This window comes from Rhinolophus sinicus, chromosome 8 (genome assembly GCF_057876585.1).
Source record: "Rhinolophus sinicus isolate RSI-liver-muscle chromosome 8, RSI-T2T, whole genome shotgun sequence".
In the NCBI taxonomy this organism is placed as follows: domain Eukaryota; kingdom Metazoa; phylum Chordata; class Mammalia; order Chiroptera; family Rhinolophidae; genus Rhinolophus; species Rhinolophus sinicus.
In genome coordinates this window covers 79,209,124-79,229,311 of record NC_142508.1, presented here as the reverse complement: position 1 = coordinate 79,229,311, position 20,188 = coordinate 79,209,124, and the positions used below count along the sequence as shown (strand labels likewise).

Below are 20,188 nucleotides of genomic sequence, written 5' to 3'. Positions count from 1 at the left end.
AAAAGTGGGGGCTGCACTAGAACTGTATGACCTCATACTTAACTTTGAAAAGGTTACAGTGTCGTTAAAGAGCATGCAGTTCCACATGAGAAACTGTAAAAGAAGTGAAAAATATGCTCTCAAATACTAAACTGTGTAGCTCAGGAGCAAAGGAAGACGATTCAGTGTGTTCTGGTTTCTCTGGGGGAGTTTCTAGTACTAAAGTCATTCAGAATAATTTCATCTCAATAGTTATTTATATTCCGCCCCTGCTTTTATCCACTCACCTCCACTCCCAGAACTGGGACCCTCATTTTAGACCAGACTGTGGACCATGATGAACTCCGGTGGGAGTCGTGCTTTGAAAGCCATTTTAATAAAAATCAGGAACAGTTATTCTACCTAATTCCCTAGCTCACGTAGAGTAATTTCAGCCTGCCAGTTATCCCGAGCCCTGAATTTTTTTCTTTTATCTTTTCAGTAACTAGGAAATTTTTATCATCAAATTCTGCCGCTTACAGGTAACCCTGGGTGCCTTTGGGCACGAAGAAGAGGTGATCTCTAACCCTTTGTCTCCAAGAGTGATTAAGAACATTATCTATTCCAAGTGCAACACCCACGATGAAAGGGAGGCGGTCATTCAGCAGGAGCTGGTCATCCACGTGGGCTGGATCATCTCCAACAGCCCCGAGCTCTTCAGCGGCATGCTGAAGATCCGCATTGGGTGAGTGAAGCCCGTCGCGCCTGCGCGAGGACGGGGACCCACTTGTCCTCCCACAGGCTTGGCCTCTGTGGGTGAAGTGCTGGCCCAGGTCTGGAGGGTATTCAGGAAAGTGCACCGTCCCCTGAGTCACAGAGGCAGCAGGGGTGGGGGTGGGGGTGTGGGGAGGCGTGAAGAAATGCCCACCAGTGGCCTGAAAACATCCTGTTTGCTTAACACCCACATTAGATGTCTTAGTGAAGTAACTCTGTTCTCTGCTAAACTCAAAGTGCAGGGGTTTAAACAGCTGCATCACGTGAAAATAAAAACGGAAAACACTGAGCACAATACTTATAAAAATTCCTATAAATAAAATGGAGGAGGCCTAAGAGAAGAAAGATTTTCAGTGAAACTGGGGGTCAGGAGGACACACTCAGGTGAAAATTTGATCCTTTGAAAATCTTCTGCTGTATCCATTTTCTATCCAAATCTGTTTTTTAATCATGAAATCGGAAGTGTTCTGTTTGGAGAAGAAATTGAAAGTTAGGCTCTGGTGATCTTGAAGCGTCTTCAGAATTTTGTGAGGCTGTGCGGCAGGCCCAGTGGCCCAGGCGCTGGCTTTCAGGAGCACTGACTTCAGGTCCTCGTGCCTCCGACCGTGTCGGTGACGTGGGGTAAATGGCCAAACCTGTCTAGCCTCACTTTCACACCAGCCGCGTTGTGTTGTGTGAGATGCAATGGGATAGTAGGTTTAAAAACCCTGTCGCAGCCAAATAGGGTATCAATGTTGCTTTTTAAAAAAATATTTTTTTGATTGTGCAAGGATCATGTGATATGTTCTAATTGTCAAAGAGTCAAATAATACCTGAGATTACAGTTACCCACCATGTGGCCCATCTGGGGTTTTTCCTCCAGCGTTTGAAAAGGATGTGAAGTCTGTCCAGCACAGATATTATGTATGTGGATGTGTGTGTGTGTGTGTGTGTGTGTGTGTGTGTGTGTGTGCACAAGTGTATAGCTTGCTAGTTGTATAATTGGACCATCAGAATCAGCTATTTCTGTTCTACTTGATCCTTGATTCCTGATAAAAGTCTTAAAATTTTCTCATAATTATGGATTTGTTAATTTCTCCTTGCATTTTTATCAGTTTTGTTTTATATATTTTTTAAGCTTTGTTTATGTCTATGTTGCTTTATAGTTTATATCACTATATCTTCCTTTGTGTCATTATTGCTTTTCAACTTGAATTCTAAAAAAAAAAATTTTAACATCTACATAGTATAGAGAATAGTATAAAGCCCTGTGTCATCTAGCTTCAGCAGGATTATCAGAAGGTCAATCTTAGTTCATTCATACCCACACCTGCTACCCACCCACCAACCCGCTGGCACCCCCCTCTAGATTTAAAGTAAATCCATCATGTCATTTAATCTGAAATATTTTGTTGTATAGCTCTAAGAGTTAAGAACTTTTAAAAAACATAACCATAATACCATTACAATGTATAAAATATAACAATCAAATTATTTTCTGTCTAATATAACTGCCCTGCCTGCTTTCTTTTTCTGTTATTAGCTTAGTATACTGTCTTCCATCCTCTTACCATCAATGCTCTTTTTTCATTTTGCATAGATAGGTCTTTTATATTCAGCATTTATGCTGTATTTATTTTTAATCCAATCTGAGGTTATCTTTTAATAGAAATACATATGTCCTTTTTGTGCCATTAAAAAGTGTTTTGATTTATTCCTGCCACTTTATGTTGTTTTCTACCTACCATACTTTCTAGTTACTTTTTACATTAAAAAACTGGTTGCTTATTTGGCAGTGTCTGCATACTTCTTGTTGCAACAGTTCTCATTCTAGGGATTTAGATATATTTCACGGCAATCTTGATTGTTTGAAATAGTGAAACACTGGAACGACCAAGATATCCATCAGTGGGAAATAGTTTAAATAAAGTGTTCTAGCCATACAGAGCATTTATAACGTTCCAACATAATTTAAGTTGGAAAAGCGTTGCAAATGCATTATTCTATTTTTTGTAAAAGAGCAATAATACTGTGTGTGTGTGTGTGTGTGTGTGTAACGTATATGTAGAAAAGTATCTGAAAAATATATATATAATTAATGTCAGTGATTTTCTCTAGATTTCTATTTTGTAAGTTACATTTTTAAGTTTTATTTAAAATTTTTAGTTGAAGTTATTTTACACACTACTTGCCTGATTTCAATTATAGTAGTATATTTCAGGTGAATTTACCATTTTTTACATCTCTTTCTTTTGATCGAGAAGTGAATTCACTCTGCGTAGAAGTTGACCTTCATTTTTAGCCCTTAAAGTTGTTCCTTTCAAAGATTTAGAGGTCTTCTGAATCAATTGTAAGAACTTTGAATCATACCCTGATTTGTTCGGTCTCTGTTTGCTTTAATATTTTCAACTCCAACCCTTCCCTACATATGAGGATACAAAAATGGGTCTTTCATATGAGTCGTCTCTAAATGAAAAGAAATGTGATTCTTTCCATACAGGGTATTAAAAGGATTCTATTGTCACAGACTCAGGCTGTGAGGTGTAGGTTATAACTCTTCCAAAACACACTCTTGTAACAAATACTCTATTCAGGAGAGACTCTGGAAGCCATAGTCATCCTTGCAGAAGGTTAAACAAAGCCTAGGGTACAAGTTAACAGTTTCCCACAATTTGACGATGTTGTGTTTTTAAACCTCTGGCAGTTTTTTCTTAGTGCTTATTCAGCATTTTGGGCTAACTTATGTTTTCTCAAAACTCCAATGTAATTGCCATTTTTTGAATTCAAATCTGACCTGAAGCTTCTTTCTCTTCATGGGATGAAGTATGTTTAGTTTATTCTAAAAGTAGTTTTCTTCCTGAACATACTTTATATGTTCATTGCCTTCTGTGAGAAATAATATACCTAAACTATGTCACCCAAAATAGAAATGTCAGGACAGCAGCATGTGACGTAGTATTTAACTATAGCAGACAGCTTGCCGTGAAGAAATTTGCCATGAAACTTTAATTATTCACTATCCTGAAACTCATCCTGGAATTAATTGTGACATTATATTCCCATTGTGAGTATTAACAGTATCCCTGCCCAACTCATGATGTGTATTTTTCTCTTACATGGGACTCACAGGGTCACCTCTAAACATTGGGATATTTTCAGTTGTGGGCAAGTCTCTCTCTCTCTTTTTTTTTTTAAAAATAAACAGTGATTTGTTGAAGGACTTTACTTCTGCTAAGGATAGAGACTAGATTCTTCCTATCTGTGTCAGTGTTTAGCTCACAAGAAATGCTCGATAAAATTTGAAAGATTGTTTAATATATAGGTATAAGTAGGTTCAGGTATCTTGCTTTGAGCTAGTGAAGGGGAATTTAGGGCAGAAAAAAGCATGTCTCTGTACTCATTAGAGAAAGAAAAAATGGGCCCTATTAATTGTGATAAATGCACTTGGTTTGTACAAGTCATGTCTTTCAGGAAATGACCAAGTTAAACAGGGCCTTGTTTATATGAAAATCCAGCCATACATCTAGAAGGCAGAAGGATGCAGCACTTCTCCATTTATTGATTAATTAATCCAATCAGAGTATGGTACAGGTTGCCTTGTAATGGTACCTCTCTAAGGAGACACACATACGAATAACATGTGGTTATTGCACTCAGAAGCTCACTGTAGTCACCCATTTCCTCCATCAACGTAACCACAAGTATTATTCATTGAATACCTATTATATTCTAGGCAATGTGTTAAAAATACTTCACATAGTATCTGATTTAGTTCACACAACAGCTTTGAGGTAGTCACTAGAACCCCCATTTTAAAGTAAACAGAGTCAGAGACTAGATGACCTATCTTAGTCAAACAGTAAGCGAAAGAACTGGGATTTATACCCAGTTTGGGCTTGCTACAAAATTCTTGTTCTTCAACCTTTAAGTACTTTGTGCTTCTTTTCATTTATGTGTACTATTGCTATTTTCTCCAGAAAACAAGCCTTACTGTTTATTTCTAAATCGTTATGACCTTTATGGCCCCTTCTACATGATTTCGACTTCTGACCATTTCAAGTATTCATGTAGGAGCTGTGATGTGCGTTGGCCCTGGATTTTTGTCTTTTGTTTGTCAGGTCTCCCATCTAGAGTTGGTGTTGGTTATCCTTGCACAGTGCAAGGAGCTTGAGCAGTTACAAGGTAACAAGCATAAGAAATGCGATTTTGCACTTCTATTCGTCATGAGACCAAGGACATGGGATGATTTGGAACTGATTCTAAGTTAACCCCTTGTACACAGCAAGAGATGTATTAAGATGCTATGAAAATTCAGCAAGTTAACTAACTTGCCCAAGGTCACAAGACCAGAAATCAGGATTCGAACTTAGTGAATGACTTCAGAGTTCGTGCTTCCCCACCCCCTCTTGCAGCTCCCTTGTCTATAAAGTAGGGAGGCTGTCCCTGCTTTGGCTTCCTCATTGGCTTGTGGGGATTCTGGGTAAGGAATGTGAAGCTGCTTTACAAAGGATAAGACTTCAACAGCTTTGTTGGGATGTTTGGTAATTTGAGGTCCTCTGCCTTGTGGCATTTGGAGAACAAGTGCCTCTGGGGATTCCTTTTTCTGCACCACAACTCACAAGACTCCGTAGCAGGAGCCTCCCCTGCTGCCAACAAACAGACACACTCACTCCCGTCCTCCAGTCCTAGATTCGCAATGGCCCTCTTCTCTCACAAGACACCTTCCCCCTGGAGGTGTCCCTTTCTGCCACGGCTGATCCTTCTTTAGGGCCCGGTGGAATGATCCCCACTTGTTTCATATAGAAAGCTTGACCCAGAATCCCTTTTGGATTCTCTGCTGCCATCTGACATGGTCTTACCCTCCGTCACCTCATGGGACCTCATGAAACGCATGGCAGACTCTAAAACCCCCCTTATCCTGCACCCACAGTGCTCTTCCAACAACATTAACAGAGAGGCTTTGGAACCCTGTTTCTACCCAAGGGGTATCAGAGAAGTGCCGTTATCCTGTGTGTGGGGCTTGTGATGATGCCCCTCTGAGAAGGAAGAAGACAGTTTTGTATCTTCTTAATAAGTATTTTATTAATACTCATCCTTCCTTAATAAATTTTACTCGGACCTCAGCTCCTTAAGTGAATGGCTTCCTTGCATGAGTACTGCCAGCAGCAAACACAGACCCAGTGTGTTTCTTTACAGAATTTACCTGCAGCTAGTCCCTGGAAGGTTTTAGTTTGCTTAAAATTGGTGAGCAAAGTATTTATTTATAGAGTCCTTGAATGTCCAATTTCTTGAAATTGTTGAACTTACTGCTTTCTTAAATCACCCGTTTGTGTGTTGTAGTGATTGTTGCGCAATTTTAAAGGGGGGCAGGGGATTCATAAAATACATTATTTTTTAAACTTCCTTATAAGTTAATTAAATGATTTCGGACTCATTCATATCTGACTTTTGACTTGTTTCTCTTTTTAAAATGCAGATTATGATTAAAGAGATTGATAGTTTGTTCAGCTTTTAGCACCATATTCCTCCTGAAATGCCAAAACTCACTAGGCTGATGGATCTAAGAAATATGAACATTTGTCTTAGTCATGGTACATCTTACCCAGAATTCTCCTGCACTGTGTGTGCTTTTATCTCTCTGGTTTAACCTCTGTCTCTCTCAGGTTTTGAGGTTTTTAAATTTATATTTACATCACCCATGACCTCAATTGCTTTAAGCCAATATCACCATGTTTCTTTTTTCTTTTTTCCAAGGTTAATCCTGTCAATACCATTTCTTCAACTTTACTGATCTCAGGCACTCCAGTGAAGAAAATTAACCTGCTCACAGGAGTGGTGTTCTAGTCTGAGAGTGATTTGATTTGCTGTCTTATTATTGATTTGTGTTCTGGCTTTTATGTTGAAATAGATCAAGTTCCTGACAGGCTCATTACTGTAAAGACCTCCAATCAACTGCTCTCTGCTCTAGGTCTGTCAGTCAGGCTTTTGCGGGAGATAGCCCCGGAGGATATACATTATCAAGCCTTTTTCATCTCCGTCTTCATCCTGCCAGCACATCCTCTGGAAGCAGTTATGATCCCGGCGTGTCTTGTCGTCTGAGTCCCACAGCTGCATCTGTGGATCACATCGCCAAGGCTTAGAGAAGGCCAGGCTGCCTCCATGTCACGTGGCCATGTGACACCACCTGTGCAGCAGAGGCAGGAGGAGGTAGTGCAGCTCTGAGTTCATTCACATGGTTTGGTGCTCGTCGAAGGTCTTTGCTTTGAGATGGTGGAGCTCGCCTACCCCTGTTCTCTTAGGATGAGATCGGAGGTCGAGTGGAGTCGCTGTTCTCCAGTTTCAGAGCAGGAACCTCAGTTTGCCTTATCAGAGTGTCTCCCTTGCTGAGTTAATATGAATCCCATCCCCTATCCCATGGCTCAGGGAAATGCTTGCCCAGAGTCATTTATTCACTTGTTCAATAGCAAACTTGGCAAATACTTCTCAGTATCTTGAAATAGCCTCAGATGATTATTAAAAAATTGTTTCTTGCTATGGATCAGTGCTACTCTATGGCTTTTCTTTCTTTTTTTTTTTTTTTTTTCCATAAAATGTCAGCTGTTCTGGTTTACCAGTGATGTCAGATTTCCATGTACTTTATATTTCCCTCCTTGATTGGGGCATCTTGCAGAGAAAAATGCCGATGCGTACACAGTGTGCTTACTAACCTCCCGACAAGAGAGTTCTTTCTGGAAGGATAAGCTTATTCCCAGGATGGTACAGGAATGAGCCCACCTCTTCACATGTTCCCAGCAGTGCAGAGGAATTCATTGTCCTCAAGTCAAACCTTGATACTTATGAAGGTTGATCTGGTCAGTCATGTGTATCTGCTACTTTCTCATTTGCTTTTTGGCAAGTAGAGCATATCCCTGGTTCTTTAGACAGGCTGGATTTATAAGGATCTGGTCCAAGTAACCTTCTTTCTTTTGACCTTCCACATCCGCTTGCTTTCTTTCTTTCCCATTTTGCATTAAGCGCTTTTACATTAGAATTGTCAAAACACGTTTGGTGACTATCAGCGGGATGAGGGTAAGAAGTCAGATTTTTGCCATGCAAAGGAATTAATGCCCCTTTGTATTAGTAGTTCTAAAAATAGATAAAAAGCATTTGATTTTCTTGTTACTCAGTTCGTGATTTTCTTTCTCCAAGTCTCTGACTGCTAGAGAGTGGTTCATGTCTAAGGCTATTTTGCTGTTTTTAGTTTAGTCTTTGGAAGAACTCCATGCGAGAAAGATTAGCTTCGCCAATATTTTTCAATGAATAAATGTATTTCAAACCTGACTGATAAGTTGTATTCATTTGAGCTCAAATAAATGAAAACCAGTCACCTTCTTTCTTTGGTGGCTGTTGAGTACAGTGTTTTCTATGATTTGCTCACAGAACTGCTGACATTTTGTGTACAGAGGGAAGCCTAAGAGGAAACTTTTAGCTCTCCAATGATCTTTGTTTATGGTGTGAAGATTTTAAAAGGTAAATGCGAGAGAGTATGTGTAGTTTTAATAACTCAAATTTTTGGAAGACTTTAAAAAGCATTTTAAATATATGCTAGAAAAGGATACATCCCGAAGTTAATTGGAATGGCACTTTCTTAATTAACTCCAAGACTTGAATTAAAAATTGGATTATCTTCTTCCGTCCTGAGTCAGAAATGTCAAATAAAAGGCGTTTGCCAACATTTTTGTGACTCTCTTAACATACATTGTCTTATTTGTTCCTGAAAATAATTCCATAAAATAAGCTGAACAAAGATAGTAATATCCTCATTTGAAAAATAACTTGCCAATGAGGCACGGCTAGGAAGTGACAGAAGTGGTATTCAAGTTGGCCTTTATTGTTTTTGCTTTCCGTTATGAAAATGTTACAATAGTTAGTAATAGAATAATTTGTCAAATTCCCAAGTGTCCATTATTTAAATGGTATAAGCAATTGTTAATAATTTACATTTGCCATATTCGCTTCATCTTTATTTTTTCTGTAGTGTATTTTAAGGCAAATCCCAGACATTTTGACTTCTACCCCTCAATTTTTAGTAAGCATGTATGTCTCTTAAAAAGGACATTTTCTTAATAATGACAATACTATTATCACACTCAACAAAATTAGTAATAATTCTATAATATCACCTAATGCCCAATTCTTACTCAGGTTTCTCTGGTTGTCCCCAAAATTACTTTTAAAAAAATCAGGATGACAAGCGAGGCCCACAAATGGCCTCAGTTAGGTCTCTTGAGTCACTTTGCATTGAAAGCTCCACCCCCACACACTTTTTTTTCATGCCATTGGCTTGTTGAGGAAACCAAAAGGCAAAGTGTTTGATGTTCTTTCTACTAGTCTAAGCTGCCACAAGTGTAAATTTTTAATGTTAAGTAAAGAAAATAATAAATAGAAGACATTCTAATCTGTAAAATTAAAAATAGAGTGTTTTTATTTAAAGAGAGGTCCAGAGAGCAGTTTATTGGAAGTGAAATGTTGCTCCACCAGCTCATGTCATAGGACCTTTCACGTCAAAGCATCCAAAGCAGCGATAGCCTGTGACTGTCGTGCTTGTATAACATTTTGAGGAAATACAGTTAATAATGGGGATGACCAATTCTAGTCGTTGGCAATAACATAAGTTTAGCCTAGTTTTCAACTGATTAGGGAAGTACAGATGGTAAATCTTAATTCTGTCACACGTTCTGTTGTCGCTCATGTCAGGAAGTTCACATTTAATTGTGTTGTTTGCAAATACTTTGTCATCTTTATTGTCCTTACACTGAGCTACTATTAAATATGGATGATGTACGATCAACGCTAATAGTAACTACCTGTGTATTTTAAAATGATGTCCCATCTTTGTGTATCTCTCATTCCTCTGTAACATAGCTGAGTGTTTCACAACACATATTCCGCAGCCGACTGGCAGACTAGTTAAGTTCCTAACTCCCAGGAATGGCAACAACAAAGAGTAGGGGAGAAGGTGGGAGAAAGCGCTGAGAGTTGCCTGAGCAGAGGATGGTGAGAGCAGGCTGGGCGATAATGCCTGTTGACGTCATCTCTGGGGAAGGCCTAACACATTTCGTACCATCTTTTCCACCAAGAGACCTGAAAGTCACCCCATGAGGGTGCATCACTGCTGTTTTGCAAACCAGCCTTGGCAGAAAGAAGGACTTGAATCTTTTGGTGATCTCCACCCCACTTTTTCATCTCTGTACCTGCAATAATAGCCTTGCGGGTTGTTTATCAAGGAAGTGTATCAAGAGATGGATGCTGATGTATTTGGGTATAGTAACGTGGCCACTTCAATCTTCGTTGCTGTCACTAGATGTTTCTCCCAGTGGGCTCGGCTGCACGGCCCCGCTCCTGGAGACCGAGCAGCTTGGATGAACCGAAGAATATTCTCTCAGATGCTGAGCTGCACTCTCTGTTTGTTATTCAGTGTTCACCAAAGAATTTAGGGAGAAAGCGTAGGAATCTGCTGGGTAAAACTAATTTCCTAGCTTTTCCTAATGGTGTGTAGCTCTGGTTCCCTATGGCTTGGTATTATTTCCAGTTTTCTTTGGTTTGCATAAGCAGTTTATCTGAGTTCTTTCCTCAGGATAAAGTAAGTGAAAAAAATGAGATGAAACTATGAAAATACTTATTAAGACCTTCTCAGATTAAAGAATAAAATTACACATAAAATAATTAAATATTTTAGGCATTTCTAGGCATATAACTACACCACCTTGGAAAATACCATACACACAAATAATACTCCATAAAAGCTTGCCTAAATAATTGTATTGAAGCTCTTTCTGTAATAAAGAATTATTCTATGAACGGCATTTAAAGATCTGTTAAAGAATAGATTCTTTAAGAATAGGTACACAAATGGCATTTAAATATCTATAAAGAAGAGTCTTCTGAAATCTACTGGGTAAAGTATATCCTCTAATATACGAGTATAAGTTATAGCTGTGTCCCTTATTTCAGAGGCAGGTACTTCTCTGTCCCCTGTAATCATGGAGGAATGACTGCAAAGTGAGGGAAACAGGTGAAAAATCCTTTTCCTTCCTAGAAAAGGAGCGTTTACATTGTAAGCCCTTTTCTTACAATGAATCATTTTTATCCCACTTGTTTTTGCGTGTATCTACTATTAAGTAAATAATGACGTGGTCGCTATTTGTGTACAGTATACACTACGCCAAATTGGTAGAACCTCATTTGGCAAGAACCGAGGTTCTAAGCCTCCTTTCATTTTTACTCTCTAACCTCTTATGCAAGAGCAGGTCTCACTTTTAAGAGTCTGATCATGTCACACAGGCTTGACGGAAGTCATTAGCTCAGGGATTTCGAAGTTCCAGTGGCCTCTCCTTCATCGCCCTCTGGACGGGTCAGTGCTGTTGTGGGCAGTGCCGTGAGCAGCACAGGTGACTGTGTCGGGGCTACTGACTCGCGCTTCCTGTTTCATTGCAGGTGGATCATCCACGCCATGGAGTATGAGCTACAGATCCGCGGGGGAGACAAGCCAGCCACAGACTTGTATCAGCTGTCACCCAGTGAGGTCAAGCAGCTCCTGCTGGATATCCTCCAGCCGCAGCAGAATGGGAGGTGAGGAGGGCCCTCTGCTGCCTCCAGGACACAAGGGAGTCACAGTGACGTCATCACTGTGCTATACATAGGAAATAGGATATTAATAAGAAATAAAATGCAGCCAAGTATCAGTGTTCACTCTACCAGATGGCAGTATGCACAGAGCTACTAATGAAAATACCTGTCTTCAGGTGTGATTTTCATTGATTGCAATTTTATACATTTTTAGGTATGGCTTGTATTTCTTAATTTTTATTATTCTGTGCGAAACGTAACACTTCATACCACTTTAATCAGTTCCCGCTCTGAACTTTTGTGGGACTCGCCACCTCCTCCCAACATTTCGGCCTAAAGGTTTTGGTTTAGCAATGTTATTTAAATATATTGTCTGTTACTCTGTTTCCCTAAGTAAACTGTATACTTCTCCAGGGTTGAACCTTTCATAGACTTCACTTGTGCTAAAGTTAGAATAAGATTAAAACAAATACTTGTGGATTGCATTGAATTGAAGAACTGTTTTTCATTACAGAAAAGGCTGTAATATAACTACTTAGACTGCTCCAGTGTTTTTAAATGGAGCTCCTTTGCATATTAAAATCATTTGATCACATGGTGAGATTTTTTAACCTTGTAATTCACTAGACAATAACTTTTGTCTCTTACACTTTTTTAAATCTGGGAGATTTTTCTCCTTTCCTGCAAGTTCTGTTTTCAGTGTGAAATATTTAGTAATCTCTGTAACACCTGGTAGAATAGGCATCATTGATGGGTTTGGGCTATTACTGCTCACCCTGTTGGAACAGTTAATCCATGTTGAAATCCCCACTTTCTATCAGAACACGCTTGCTTCTCAGTTCTGAGGCGTTTTCTCTTGGTCTGCAGATGTTGGCTGAACAGGCGTCAGATCAACGGGTCTTTGAATAGAACCCCGGCTGGGTTCTATGACCGTGTATGGCAGATTCTGGAACGCACGCCCAATGGCATCGTTGTAGCGGGGAAGCATTTACCACAGGTACAGCCCCACCTGTACATATCAGTGAAAGCGACCTGAAGGAGCAGAGACTTCTTTTCTCTCTGCATTGCAAGTAACCGGGCTGCTTATTCATTTTCTAAGAGTATTTAAAGGAGGGGTATCCAGATCCCTGAAGGGAGGAAATACTGGGAAATAATCAACTGGACCGGAAATATTGTTTTCCCAATCTGAGTCACCTTTATTTTTTTATTTCAGTTTCTTTCTACACGAAAGCCTTTCCTTCTACGCGAAGTTTTGCTTTAAAGTTGTATTTAATCAAAAAATGTTTATGACTGTATTTCAAATGCTTCGAGGAAGCTCTGTGTGAAGGAACCACATGGCCAAACCTTTTGCCCAGCAAGCTGTCCTTTGTATACTTGTTAGTGAATTCAGGGGTTCCTATGGCATTTCTATGAATGGCAGTATTCCTTCGCCACCAAGTGCTGCTGGCCATTGAGGGGGACCTCACACCCAGTAAAACATCCACTCAAGAGACAGAACGAGATCAGGCCTCAGAAGCAAGGTGACTCAGTAAATGCTGTGAATAAGGAGATTTCTGTTTACAGTTCGCATTGACTGAAAAATGCAGTCACTTTTTAGGTCATGAGACAATCACTTACTTTACTTGAGATGTAGCTTTCCTGTGGTCCAAATGAATCAGTGCCCCCTCCTTAGGATGGTTTCCCACGGTATAGAAACTGGTCTGCTTCTTTGATATGATTATGTTTTCCTTAATCCTGGTGTCTAAATGGTTCCACTTACGCACAAACGTGAATGACAAGGCCTTTTGGAGATGGAGCTCTGTATTTGTTTCTAGTGCTGAAATGCCAACCAAATTATTTTTGATGCAGGTCATTCTACAAATAAAGCATTCTTAAATACTCACACCCATACTCATTTGTTTATATGTCCATGGACTATTTCTGGAATTCCCACAAGAAATTGGTAGCATTTTTTTCTGTGACTTTTGGAAAAAAACTGTGGTCTGAGGTTATGGGGTGGGTTTTTCACTGAAAACCTGCCTCTTTAACTTTTTAAATTTTGAACTATGTGACTCTATTACTTGTTCAAAAAATTGAATCAAAAATGTAAAAAGTATTCCCTATCCTGTTTGCAAACTGTGGCGTAGTTTTGTTTGGTTGAAACCCTGTGACCTCCTATGAGCAGAGGACCGGCCACCACTGCCCAGGTCCTGCTTCTCCAGCTAGGCGGCCATCTGCATGCAGCCGCTGTGGCACCCTCCTTCCTGGCTTCTGCTAATGCCCACCAGGTGTTCACTGAATTGTCTGATCCGGGCCACCCGCATTTCCGTGTTAAGTATTTTATGGGCCGTGCACTTTCTAAGTTCGCCTTTGACTTTTACAGCCATCTTTTGAGGTAGGTGTTTCTATTTGACAGATGAGGAAACCGGAGCACAGCTGAGGCATTTTCCCAGGGTCACAGATGCAGGAAACAGCGAACCCAGACTGTGCCTCCTTGGCAGTGTAACTTCAGAGTCCTTTCTCCTAACTTCTCTGCTACACTGCCTCCCCTAAGTGCTTTCGGAGATGGGAAATAAGGCAAGCTTGGTGTCCCTTCTCCGGGTTTAGTTATCATAGTTGCACAGTAACTAGGTTGACTTTTCATATGAGACATGTTAAAAGGAAATTGATGTGAGATCATGGAAAGATCTTCCTTCCCTTCTGTAACCCCATGAATCCCATTGCTGGACATCTAAACAGTGATAATTACTGTGTTCAGAAGCCGGGACTTATTTTCCCCAAATTAGGACTACCTGGAATATTAACAACACGTTGGCTTGTGTTGAATATAGGAGACAGTAGTTGGACCCCATTGAATACAGGTCTGAGGCATTATTATACCAGACAGAACAACTGTCATTTGCGTAAAAGGAGACATTCCTGCTGGGTCCCATCGGGGGTAGTAAGTAGATACACATTGGTCTGAGACTATGATGAAGTTCATTGTAAACCTTCATTGAGGTAAAAGCAAGTAAGTATGGCTTGTCATTTCTGGTGACTCCACCCACTTTCAGGCCTAGTATTTAGAGCCTTTCCTTTCATCCTCCGAGGGTTATCCACATGTCCAGATTTAGATTTGGATCTGAGTTTATGTTCTGCTCTCATTTGCTTTGTGAAAAGTGAATGGAAGACTATGTAATACTCTTGTTTTAAATGAAATATAAAAGGTAGTGTCAAGAAAATTCTTTTAGTTTTGTTTTTTCTGTGTTTGCTTACCTTTTCTGTACATCATGTTGCTCTTGCTTATTTGCATGCGCTTTCATGCTGCCAGCCCAGAAAGCACCTGCCACAGAAATGATATAAATTTAGCAGCAAGTAACTTACAAGCTGAGGTCAGACAGCAATCATAACTTCTTGTGTTAATTCTGAAAGCAATATGTACTCTATTTATTGTCTCAATTGTTGACTGTTCCATTTGTGTATTGACGTGGATTTCTAATATAGTCCCTTTCCCCTAAAAACATTAATATGGTGAAGACAACTACTGAAAAACAGGAGGTTTAATTTATCACAATAGTCAGCTGGTTGGCTTCAGTAGTTTGACATATATAAAAATCTAGTCATAGAGCTGAAAATGCTCTCTAAGGTTTTATAAAAACTGAGCAAGATTATTGATTAGAAAATGAAATCCCTCTATTATGTGGGAACCAGAGTATAACAATACGGCATGTTAATGTTATTTTTTTCAGCAACCAACCCTGTCAGATATGACCATGTACGAGATGAATTTCTCTCTCCTTGTAGAAGACATGTTGGGAAACATTGACCAGCCGAAGTACAGACAGATCATTGTGGAGGTATGTATTCAGACACATAGACTGCCGACAAAGTGCCTTCTCTCTGCCCCCTGAAAACTGGAGTAAGAGAAATTGCCCAAGAGACCAGAAATGTCACTTGTCACTAACCCAGATCTCCTCCATGTGAGTCCTGAAGAGGACAACCATTCTCAACCCAAGTCAAGGCACACGAACAATGTAAACGTCTGAAATCCTTCAGGGTGGAAAGTGACTTCCAACTTTTTCAGCTACACACGCCCCTCCACAGTAATTGCATGAGCAATGCCATCAAAGAGAGGAAGTCACCTTTTTCTATTTGCTTTATTTTCAGTATTCTGTTACAGAAATAATGCATGACTATTGTAAAAAGCTTTAGTAGTTCAGAAAATTACAGACAAGAAAGCAGAAAAAGTTTCTCCCCACTTACTAGCAGTAGCTAGTCACTTGGTATTTTGGGGGAAACCTTTCCAAACCTGTCCCTGTGAACAGAGAAGACATGTAATTTTGTGCTGTATCATCACAGTGCTATATAAATTAAGTGCTAAAATATACACTCCTGTGCACGCACGTGTGTACAGGTGCTCTTTGGCCATTTTAAAACATTTGACCAAATCCATAGAGAATCCTCCAGATGGATGGATTTAATACATAGCTCATCTTTACTTTGTCTCTTTCTCTGAGAATATCTCCATCAGACTGTGTTTCTTGAAGGTGGGTAATATGCCTTCTTAATGCGCAAGCTCTCTGAGTGCTGAACTGGATGTGGTCCCTTCCCACGTCCAGCGTGTCTGAAGGTACGGTCATTGCCAAGTGAGAGTTGGCCTTATCTCTGATGGGCCAGGATTCAGACACAGTGTCAGCTGATCTGTTTCATAGCCTGTGAGAGTGAGGCAGAGCCTGGGGTCAGGAAAAGATGGTGTTCTTAGAAGGATGAATGCCTTCCGCGTCTGTCAGCCTTTCGCTGTCCAGTGCCTGGCACCTGGGACCTGGAGTGGACATAGAAGGTCTTCACATTGACCAGAAGGAGATCATTCCCATTGCAGAAGAGCTTTCCCTTAGAACTCCAGTGGAGTTTGTATTCTCCTGGCTAAAGCCTGGGTCTGCCACGTGGTGAGCCAGGGCTTTCCTGCTAATGTCCCTGTGGTTCTGTTTTGGAGGCGTTTCAGTAAAGTACGGTTGGGAAGACTCCCAGATTGGGAATTATGAGGTGTTTTTCCTGTTCCATGTACAAAGTGGGGGTGATGACCATCATCAGAAAGGCTTTACCAAGCACTGTACACGCAGGTACAGTCTTAGTGTATAACAGTTTGTCATCCAAAACGAGTCTTACTACGTAAGGTAAATGCGTGCATCGTCAAACAGCAGGGGGATGCATTAAACTGAGACAGCTTATGTAGACTAAACAATGTTCATTTCCTAAAGTGAAGTGCATTTTTAAAAACATAACAATCCCCTGAGAAACTCCTGTGTGGTCACAGGTTTGTACTCATTTTGGGGTGCGGGGCTCCAAGTCACGCGATCACAAGCCCAGATCCAGAGTCTTCAGTGAACTCAGCTGTCTCCTCTGGCTTTGTGGCCGGTCACCTTCTGCGCAGTCTGTGCTCTGCCAGACACTGGTTTTGGTGTCTTGCCAACAAGGATTAATGAACGCCCAAGGCTAGCTGGGTGAACAGGGCGCTACACCAGAGACAGGATTCAGAAAGTTGTGTTTCCAAGTTACTAGTTTTATTTTAGTGACTTAAAAACATTTCTGTACAGCTACAGGGATATACACAACGAAAAAAGAAATGGTGCTGCTTCCAAGACGAACTTATGCTACTAATTTGCAAGGTTGGGAAGATTCCATCATAGACGACCCTCAGGCCTGTCGCTGTACAGAACACACAGGAGTATGAGGGTCGTCCGTCAGTCGCAGAAAGAATGAAAACACGACCAGACTCTGTCACTTTCATGGTTCATTTAATTGGCTTTCAATGTCTGTCTCTTCTAGTTACTAATGGTCGTGTCCGTTGTACTGGAAAGAAACCCTGAGCTAGAATTTCAGGACAAAGTTGATCTGGACAAACTGGTGAAAGAAGCATTTCGTGAATATCAAAAAGATGAGAGTCAAAGAAAGGAAGTTGAAAAGCAAGTAAGTAGAGAAAGTAACTTTTTGTAGATTTTTTTCATTGTCTCAACTCTTCAAAATATCCCTACTCTCTTACAATTAAATTACAAAACAGATTTACAGAGTGCAAAATCCAGTACTTGAGGGGCCGGGGAAAGGAAGTCTGATTTACTTGAGGAGTTAATGTTCCTTTTTAATTAATTAGGAGTCAATTCAACTATGAAATTCTGACTGAAAAGCAATCTAGGAAGAGATAAATTTCCTTCGTACAGTTAGCAGTTAGAATGTGTTTTACCGGAGAGAAGCCGTGGAGTCCAGAAGGCATCACATTAAATTCTGGGATGGGGCGGCGTACAGAGCGGGCTCCGTGGTGCTGTGACTCACACCTCCATTCTACGCTCTCTGTTTAATACTTGATGTCATCCGCAAAGAGGTTCCCCGAGTAAATAAAACTAACCCACAAAGAGAAGAGGACCCAAAATGTCTGTCTTTGTTTCATATGCTGAGAAGACACCTCAGGAAAATGAAAGCAAAGCTCAAGAGGCTCCTATTTTCCATGAGGAAATCATTCTGTAAATGTATTTCCCTTCTAGGCTGACAGTGACTTTACTTGTCCACTCTTTATAAGCCCCCAAATACAACGCCTTGCTTCCCCTTTTCCTTCGCAGGATGACATGACTTCCTTTTACAACACTGCCCCCCTGGGACGGAGAGGAACATGCAGCTACTTGACAAAGGTGGTGATGAATCTGCTGCTGGAAGGGGAAGTGAAGCCGAGCAGTGATGACCCATGTCTGGTTAGCTAGTGACGAAGGTGTCAGAGGCTCCATCGAGGCACGTGTCCGAGAAGTGCGTGAAGTTTGGGTTGCGCTTCATCAAGGCAGCCACGCAGGAACGGACTAATCGTGCCCGGAGCCAGTTGCCCCCCTTGGACAAAGTCGTGGCACCTCTTCCCTGCCCTGCCGTAGCCGATCTCATGGTACAAAATGCTTTGAATCAAGTGCAGAAAGTTCTCTGTTTATGCCAACTACAATAATAATCATTACTGAACGGTAGAAATAGTTTATGAATTGAAAGCTCACCACTGCATGTTTCATGATCAAACGGCTCATCAGAATAAATCATTGCTCTTTGGACTAAATTCCCCCCTGACTGCCATTAAAATGAGTTTGCCAAGTGGTAATGCATCCTGGGAGTGAAAAGCTAGTGGAAGAGTGGTGGACTGTTGTAGTGGCGGCGTCGTCCTAGAAGATGCTACTAGGAATCATTAAAGCCAAATCAGCCAGCTGATATTTTGATTCTCAAAACCTGCATTATTGGTAATATTTTAGTTATACAGAGCTATTGTACACTGTTTACCTTGTAAACATGACTGTGGTTTTGTATTTGTGCTAACTATAGTGTTGGACTAAATACAGTAATAAATCTGATCAAACATTTGTGATACTTGTATTACAAATACCGATAATACCTGATCAAACATTTCCTTTGAGTTCTTACTGAAAATAGGACGTGTAAGATTTTTCAGAGGTGTGGATGGTTAACCTAGTTTGTACTAGTAAAAACAAAGGTAATGTTACTAAATTTTATTTCTGAATTAATGAATACATCTGGCCACATTCTTTGTTTTCATGTTCACAATTTTGAGTTTAATTACTCGTGAATATTTTTTTAAATTGAATTAAATATTTTATTTAATTGATGGAATGGAAGAGAACCTGTGGCACCTACCATCACACATATTTTGCTACCAAATTTTATGAATTTATTTCCTTACTGAATGTTATAATGCACGCTATTAGTTTGAAGCCTGGTCCCAAAGAGAGATTTTTCTGATCAGTCTTACAGTTTCACCTGAGAAGTCAGACCTGTCACATAAAAAAATGCAGCCCATTGTAGAGTCTTGAAAGGATCTAAGGAAGAAAGGACAAGTGGCTTCAGTGACAATCAAATTGACGGATGCATGAGCACACGGAAAATTCTGGAGTCAGGTAGCACATTTCTCAGAACTTTGAGGTACCTGCGTGGATCTTGCCTAGGAGGTCATATATATACTGGTTGGCAGTGCTGAGAATACAGTTAAAGCTGCCCTTACAGAGCGTGTTAAGGAGAGGGATGTGACAAGGAAGATAATTATGTAACTTGATATATTGAGAGAGCTTATGAGAAGGTAATGATGAAGCTAGTTTATAAAACAAGCATGAAAAAAACTTAAATATGAAACCCGTGGAGGGAGAGAATTGAGGACTGACACCACAGCTGGGCAAACTGGAAATAAAGCACGAAAAACCTTGAAATATTTAATACTACAATCTGCAGGAAAGTAAACTGTGTTATGTTTTTAAGAATTTTTTAAAACTCTGATTAGCTGAGCAAAGTTTCCAGAACTATGCCACTGTCTGAGTTTAAATTGAACATCACTTTCAAGTCTGTATTTCCTAACGAGCTTTAGCTTCCTGCTGAGCTGATACAGGCGCAGAATTCTGAAGTTTCCCATGCGACTGAAGGCATTGAGGTTCTGTACATAGGTATCAAGTTCGTGCTTCGATGGCGTTCACAGTGTCTTGCTCTGAAACACATGTTGGGATCAGTACATTTTGATGTTCGTTTCCACAGAAGCTGATGTCTATTTTCTAATTAGAAAAGCAAAAACTAAGAATTAGAACACAGAACTCGTGAGTTTTAGACGTCCCGTTTGGGCCACAGAGCCAGGAGGTTTTAACAGCTGTCCCAGAGACTGAGTGAAAATATTAGCACACTTATCCCGGCATGACAAGATTTAAATCTGATTTAAAGCTTCCTCTATCACAGTGGCACATTCACTGTATAAGTTTATGGTACAAGCAATGTGTGTTGGAAACTCCTGACTGAATATCAAATTCAGCAACGTTTCCAGAGTATCATTTTTAAAAACATGATGTTCTCCAGATTTCCTTCCATTTTATTTAAGTCTGAAAAAGTCATATTT

At 40.2% G+C, this 20,188-nt stretch overlaps 1 protein-coding gene across 4 annotated transcripts in view; it reads left to right on the top strand.

Annotated features, from left to right (window-relative positions):
* The window catches only part of PHKB (phosphorylase kinase regulatory subunit beta), a 122,337-nt gene extending 103,678 nt beyond the window's left edge, over window positions 1-18,659 (top strand). For all 4 annotated transcript variants that reach the window (XM_019731864.3, XM_019731865.3, XM_019731866.3 and 1 more), the window contains 6 exons: window positions 501-703; window positions 11,188-11,322; window positions 12,187-12,316; window positions 15,027-15,134; window positions 17,104-17,244; window positions 17,889-18,659. In XM_019731864.3, the coding sequence (XP_019587423.1) occupies window positions 501-703; window positions 11,188-11,322; window positions 12,187-12,316; window positions 15,027-15,134; window positions 17,104-17,244; window positions 17,889-18,026 (855 nt within the window). In that variant the 3' untranslated portion in view covers window positions 18,027-18,659. The remainder of the gene's footprint in view (window positions 1-500; window positions 704-11,187; window positions 11,323-12,186; window positions 12,317-15,026; window positions 15,135-17,103; window positions 17,245-17,888) is intronic.
* Window positions 18,660-20,188: the final 1,529 nt, after the last annotated feature.